This window comes from Macrobrachium nipponense, chromosome 47 (assembly GCF_015104395.2).
Source record: "Macrobrachium nipponense isolate FS-2020 chromosome 47, ASM1510439v2, whole genome shotgun sequence".
Taxonomy (NCBI): domain Eukaryota; kingdom Metazoa; phylum Arthropoda; class Malacostraca; order Decapoda; family Palaemonidae; genus Macrobrachium; species Macrobrachium nipponense.
Genome location: NC_087222.1, coordinates 10592858 through 10600357, shown reverse-complemented (window position 1 = coordinate 10600357; position 7500 = coordinate 10592858). Strand labels below are relative to the sequence as shown.

The following is a 7500-nucleotide window of genomic DNA, read 5'->3' as shown; positions in this document are numbered from 1 at the left end:
ATCTGAATCCTGGGCCGAAAGGCAAAAAGGAGTGTTTACATCCGGGGAGGTTGGTCTTGTTTAAGAATTTAACGGCCGTATTCCAGCCTACGCTGGATGTAATTCCTAATGTAAGGGACCTCAGGTTTGTAGAGCTAGGAAAAATACAATTTACTTCAAGAAATTGTGATATTGGGACGCCTGTTGGTTCCCTGCAAAAATTATCTTACCAACCAGTGGTCATAACGCAAAATAAAGCTATTCTCCCTGCTGCTTAACCCTTCTACGTGGGAAAGAAACAGTGCTCATACAAACAACCAAATGACTTCTTTAGGCCCGTGCTAAAGGAGATTCTGAGTGGTTTACTCGAGTTCCTTTCTGGGCAAGAAAGCGCTATGCCATGAATGGCAGGCAGATAGTTAGGTCGCCCACAGGTTGGGGGTAGGGTGTGTGTCTGGGTGAATGACCGCTGATCAAAACACAAGGTTGCTTAGAACAGAACTTTTTAACCCATGATAGACTATGCAAATGGAGCCTGGCACTGACTCTCTTGGGCAAATTACTCTTCCTATCTCCCTGATGCTGGTGTGTAGTAGCAATGAAAAAACGAGCTAAGTGTTAGTTTATTTGTCTCTCTCTCATAGGGTAAATGTTAACATGCAGTTCCCTAAAGATTTTTCTACCTCTAATTAAAAGAAAGATGGCAGCCAGAATTTTGTTTTACTCCTAACAATAGATACAGTAGTACCTCAGACTTCAAGCATAATTCGTTCCAGAAGGCTGTTTGAAATACAATATGTTTGGAATACGTATATGAAACAAATGTCCCCATAAGAAATAAGGGGAATCAGGATAATTCGTTCCAGTCAACCCTAAAAGTCCCCCTTTTCACATTTTTGTCCATTATTAATGTGTTCAAAAGTTAATTTAAGAATGAAAAGTAATAAAACAGTACATTATATGATTTCTGTACTAGACTCTCCCATATTGAATTATCCAGTACTAACAAATTATTAACCAGTTTTGATGTAACATCTTTATTTACTAAGTTCCAATTGACGACTTACCTCCTTTGCATAAAAGAAATTGTAAGTTCACTTTTACTGGTAATTTTTGGTATGGCTATGGGTAACCCTGTAATGCTCCTTTTGTCTAATATTCACATGGAGTTCTTTGAGACTAGACTTATTCCAAGAAATTTATTCTCTAAGGTGTTTTGTGTTAAATATGTAGATGACTGTTTTTGTATTGTAAAAGAAAATGTAAGTGTACCTGACTTCTTGCATATAATCTTGTACCATCTGTAAAAGTCTTTATAGAATATATGGAATATAATTGTATACCATTTTTGGATGTCTTAATTGTTAGAAATAACGACAGTTTTTGTTTTAAAGTATATAGGAAACCCACAAATAGTTTCTCATATATCCATTTTCACTCTAACCATGCTAAACAAATAGCAGTTTATATTAGAAGTCTCAGAATTTGTAGTCTTGGTTTTTTGGAAGATGAGTTTAAAATTATTGATAAATAAAAAAAAACATATTAAAATCCAACTAGTGGTAACAAAGAACTTAGGAATATTCTTTTTGTACCATTTCATCCTAAGTGCTGTACTCATTTTGAAAACAATTGATATTAACTTAATATTTAAATATAATATTATTGTGTACAGTATTCCGTAAAGAATGTAATAAAATTTATATAGGACAAACATTGTAAGATCTAAAGGTAAGATGTTCTCAGCACATATATGCTGAGGCTTATTTTGTGGTAAGGAGCTTTTGGGGTTATGCCTCTGTTTACTATCCCACGTAATGTGCAGCAATCCTCCTTGTATCCAGACCCATAATGTACACGATGGTAAATAATCAAGTTCTCCAAGTTTTTTGTTGTCATGTTGGATTGGTAAAATTCGTCCATTTTCTTTTTTATTGCTGTTTCGATCATTTGAGACATACGTAACGAACTCGATCAAATTCGCCAACTGCTGACAATCAACGGCTATGCAGATCAGACGATCGATACAGCAATAGAAATCAAGGGGCCATCCATCAACATTACATAGATGTTCACGACATGTAACATATTAACTTTTAAACATACATTTAAGGAAACACCAGCACATGGCATTATATTTTGAATATTTATTTAAGCACTGTTTAAACTTTCACTTTTATTGTCACAGTACATATGTCCTCATGTTCTTTGTATCCAAAACAACACCCTTAAGCTGAATCCCTAGACTAACCAGTACCCATACCTCAAGGTCATACTTCCCACATGATGAAATAAATAGGCCGAAAGGCCAGATTGTAAGTCAGTAATCGCTTGATAATGCCATAAGGAGAAACAGCTGTCACGACAAAATTCAATAAATGGAAGAAGGAAGTCTGCGTATTTTTCACCAGAAATTGACGAATGAGAATCGGAAGAAACTTATTGATGCCACTAAAGCAATTGCCTTGTGGAGATCTCCATGCTGTTGAGAAGCTTTAAACAGTTTTGCCCTCCCAGGGAATTCAGTCCCCCTGAGTGGGATGTGACTCTTGGCTTACAGAGCATGACTTGTGCACCCTAGCCTTTACGAGAGTTGTCAGACAGGGTCCTGACCTTCAAGATTGTGTTCTTGCTTACCCTGGCATTGGCAAAGAGAGTTGGTGAACATCATGGACTTTCCTTCGATGTTAAAAGCTTGAAGGGATGAGGATCTGTCACGCTCTAGTTTGTCCCAGAATTTGTAGCAAAGACTCAGAATCCATCAGAATCCTTTACACCAGATTCAAGTTCTTTTCGAACCTCTTCTTAGAGGACTTTACAGGTTGAGATCAAGACAATATGCTGCTGTGTCCAGTTCGAGTGTTGTGGTGCTATCTAAAGAGGTTTCGACATCTCCATCTTCAATTTCGACGAATCTTTGTTAGTACTGGCTCAACCAAGGAAGAGGTGTCCAAGAAAATGGTTTCTTTCTGGATTCGCGAGAAAATTAAGGGAGCATACTGTACTTATGATGAGGTAGATAGGAGTACTTTCTGAGTAAGAGCTTAGAAGGTTTGGGGCATTGGTCTGTCCCTTGCATTCTAGAAGAACCTGTCAATTCCAATTGTACTGAGGGTGGGAGTGTGTTCATGAAAAACTACATTCACATCCTTCTACCTTCGGGACGTTGCCCATGGGTCCATGGATACCTCTATCTTCCTGTGGTGGCTGGTCAACAAGTTGTGTAGCTCAACCAGCTCCCCTAGAGGGACAGGTAGCATCTCGCCTAAGGTATTCAGTTACAAAGAGAGTGTGTGAGTGAGTGACTGGCTTCCTCTTCCTCCCTTTCTCTTTTTATACCCTTCCTCGCCTGTAGGGCAGAGGGAAGGTTGGCAAATCATCACATGCTGAATGGGCATGCGATGCAGGTGAGCTAAATAACTTAAGTGCTGTACCCTATCTATAATCTACAAGTCTGTAGATTAATAGATGCATGCCCATCCCCTCTCTCTAGCAAAGGGAGAGAGGGGCTGACTATAAAACAAAACACTATAGGTTCATCCAAAACCTTTTTGAATCAATGAAGCTATATGTTAAATGCCCATGAATTCGAAAGGCCCAGAAGTCTGATAGCTGAACATCACATAAGCTCTACATGACTAGGAAGGAGGCCCAGGTGAATTGAGGTACCAGTCAGTTCAGAGAATTACTGAGAATCCTTCCATCAAGAAGTAAACTTCCATAGATAAAGACTGAAGGTTTGTTTTTGTTTAGGAACATACTACAAATATTTTAAGTAAATTGTATTTTTCTGAACATGCAAACCTGAAGGTCTTTACATAAATGTCTCACCTCAAGCCACCCCTCATTCTGCTACCTGAGCCAAAAGGTTAAAGTGAAGCATAAGGATGGGGTGGGCCGGACTCCCACCCTACCATTGATAGTTAACCACTTTATTTCAAGTTAAGCAGCTTTTTTCCCAACCTGTGTTGCAATTATATCCATATGTAAAGACCTTCAGGTTTGCATATTAGGAAAAATACAAATTACTTGAAAGATTTGTAGTCATTCCACCTTTGCAGCATTGGCTTTTTATTGTATTCATTTTTATTTATGTATATACATTCATGTAGATTTTGATAGAGCTGGAGTTAAATGTGAATATATTGCCAAGTCGCAAGCCATGCATATGCAGATACACTAATCGAGGAAATGCTGTAATATGAAATTTTCATAAGTATACAAACATAAACCTTATATCATATCTCCCATCGCAGCCACCCCTATTTGTTCATTAACTTTACTCACTCTTCTTAACCACCAGTTCGGCTACTAATCTGGTGGTCCGAAGTTCGATTCTCGGCTCGGCCAACGCGGAACCAGAGGAATTTATTTCTGGTGATGGAAATTCATTTCACGATTTAATGTGGTTCGGATCCCACAATAAGCTGTAGGTCCCGTTGCTAGGTATCCATTTGGTTCCTAGTTACATAAAAATATCTAATTCTTTGGGCCAGCCCTAGGAGAGCTGTTAATCAGCTCAGTGGTCTGGTAAAACTAAGATATACTTAACCACCAGTTAACCCATTTCCAACTTTCACTGAAAGATACTCCTTCATAAAAAGCTCTGGTTTGTAAAGCTCTGAAAAAATATCATATTTGAAGAAATGTAGCAGCATATACCTTCCAAAATTGTCATCAGTGTTGCTGGTCTCAATAGCTGCTCATGTATTGTATCCACAATAACAATCAGTGAAACTAATTTGAAAATTTTCATCTCTTCAAATTACTACTCAATTCACCCTTACTGTTTTTTCTTCTTATTATCTGCATCTGTGGATAATATGGTGTTATGTATAGCTGGATCACATATAATTAAGCATTCCCTATATACTGTACCCTTCCTGCTTTTACCCCACAAAACTCTTATGCTGGTCTCTTGCATTTTCTATTCTTGGCCTTTGATTTGTTAATAAGATATATTCATAAGTAATTTGTATTGTAATGTCAAGCTAAGAAGGTTTACAGATGTGAGGTGGTGGGCGTCAATATTATCTGTTAATCTATTGTTGCATTGTTGCCTCAGGAATGTTTTGATGCTGTGTCTGGACAACGTTTGGTAGGATTGTATTCGTGTTTGGATAGAACTATCAAATGCAGGCTTTGTTAATTGGCCTGAGACCTTTATGGGAACCTGAATTGAATTTGATTGATTATTTTGCTGCTTCAGCTCTGGCATTATATTTCCTAACTCTGTGTTGCAATCTTTGATTTCAGATTCTCCCTCAGAAGAACCTTCCTTCCTTCGTCAGTTTTGATTAGCATCAGGATTTTGGGAAATGCATGTTGTTTAATGGTACTACATGGAACATTACCAATAGCAACTCTTAAGCATATGAGACAACAGTGAATTACTGTATGCGTATTTAACAAATTTAAACAACAGTAACAAATTTTGTTTGTTGAATATTAGATTCATACATCAGCAGTGAAATCTGTTTGTAGTCCTTCAAGATATTGTACTTAACTTTTTAACAGATTTATTCAGTAATTATTTGTCAACAATTGTGTGTTAAGAGTTGTGAATTGAACACATTGTCATTACAGAACAGGACAGGACATAAGGCTAAAATGAATCCAGGACATTCTTTAGAATTTCCTTTGAAAAATGAAACTGAAGGTGCATTATCCCTACCTTCCATAAATCAAGAAAACAGCAACTTGGCTGCCTTTAGTGGAACCAGTGATGGAGACTTTATGTCTCTGGATTCATTGATGGACATCAAAATAGAGCCAGAGGAATTCCATGAGTCTAATGAGGATGATGAATTTTCATATGAAAAACATCTACAAACTTGCAAAAAGGAAGTAAAACAAGAAAGAAGGATCCGTGACAATGGAGAGAAGCCTTTCGTATCCACTGACTGTGAGAAAGCACTTTACAAGAAAATTAATCTTACAAATGATATCACAAATCCTACCAGAGAGAAATTCAAATGCAATGACTGTGGGAAAGCATTTTCCCACAAAATACATCTTATAGTTCATATGAGAATCCATACCGGAGAGAAGCCATTCATATGCAAGGAATGTGGGAAAGCATTTTCCTTGAAACATAATCTTATAGTTCATATGAGAATCCATACAGGAGAGAAGCCATTCATGTGCAACGAATGTGGGAAAGCATTTTCCCAGAAACCAAATCTTACAAGTCATATGAGAATCCATACAGGAGAGAAGCCATTCATGTGCAACGAATGTGGAAAAGCATTTTCCCAGAAACTACAGCTTGCAAGTCATATGAAAATCCACACTGGAGAGACACCATTCAGATGCAAGGTATGTGGGAAAGCATTTTCCCACAAACCAAGTCTTACAAGACATATGAGATTTCATACTGGAGAGGAAGCCAATATAATGTGCAAGGGAAGTGGGAAAAGATACCCACCAAACCAAATCTACAAGTCATATGAGATTTCATACTGGAGAGAAGCCATATATGTGCAAGGAATGTGGGAAAGCATTTACCCACAAACCAAATCTTACAAGTCATATGAGATTGCATACTGGAGAGAAGCCATATATGTGCAAGGAATGTGGGAAAGCATTTACCCACAAACCAAATCTTACAAGTCATATGAGATTGCATACTGAGAAAAGCAATATATGTGCAAGGAATGATTGCATTTCCCACAAACCATCTACAGTCCTATGAGAATTGCCATACTGGAGAGAAGCCATATATGTGCAAGGAATGTGGGAAAGCATTTACCCACAAACCAAATCTTACAAGTCATATGAGATTGCATACTGGAGAGAAGCCATATATGTGCAAGGAATGTGGGAAAGCATTTTCCCTGAAATCAAGTCTTACAAGTCATATGAGACTGCATACTGGAGAGAAGCCATATATGTGCAAGGAATGTGGGAAAGCATTTTCCCACAAACCAAGACTTACACATCATATGAGGTTGCATACTGGAGAGGAAAAAGAAACAACATGTTGAAATAAACCAGTTAAGTGCAGAGATGTCTCAAATGACCAACTATATGTGAGATCAAAATCACTGATAAAATCTGCTCAAGAAAATAAGGAAAATAAAGAAAAAATACAGAATAGGGGATGAACAAATGAGTGGAAAACTGGCAGATCAACAAGCCAATATAAAGGCCCTAGCTTCACAAATAGGAAAAAGACCAGGCAGATAAACGTAAAACAGATAAATAGGCAGTTTGGTGAAAATCCAAAGATTCTGTATAGGAAGATTATGAAAGAAACAGTGGAGGTATGAACATCACCGAGCAAGGAATACCTAGAGAAATTTTGGAAGCCACTGTTTGAAGACCCTAGACAACACCAAGAGAATTCATGGATTGACACCATTAGGCAGAAGAACAGCCAGAAACAGAAAATGCCACCAATAAGGTTCTCCATCAAAAAAGTAACAAAGAAAATAAAAGAATATAATAATTTCAAGATAACAGTAATAGACGAGATCCAAGACTGAGCTCCCTAAAAGCTCAGAGACTGAGCTCCCTAAC

General features: G+C 37.6%; 1 protein-coding gene across 1 annotated transcript; it reads left to right on the top strand.

Moving 5' to 3' along the window:
* The first annotated feature begins 5424 nt into the window (after positions 1-5424).
* LOC135204522 (zinc finger protein OZF-like) lies at positions 5425-7491 on the top strand. Its single transcript, XM_064234690.1, has 2 exons — positions 5425-6459; positions 6666-7491. The coding sequence occupies exons 1-2, from the start codon at positions 5590-5592 to the stop codon at positions 6963-6965; spliced, it is 1170 nt and encodes a 389-aa protein (XP_064090760.1). The 5' UTR covers positions 5425-5589; the 3' UTR covers positions 6966-7491.
* The last annotated feature ends 9 nt before the right edge of the window (positions 7492-7500 follow it).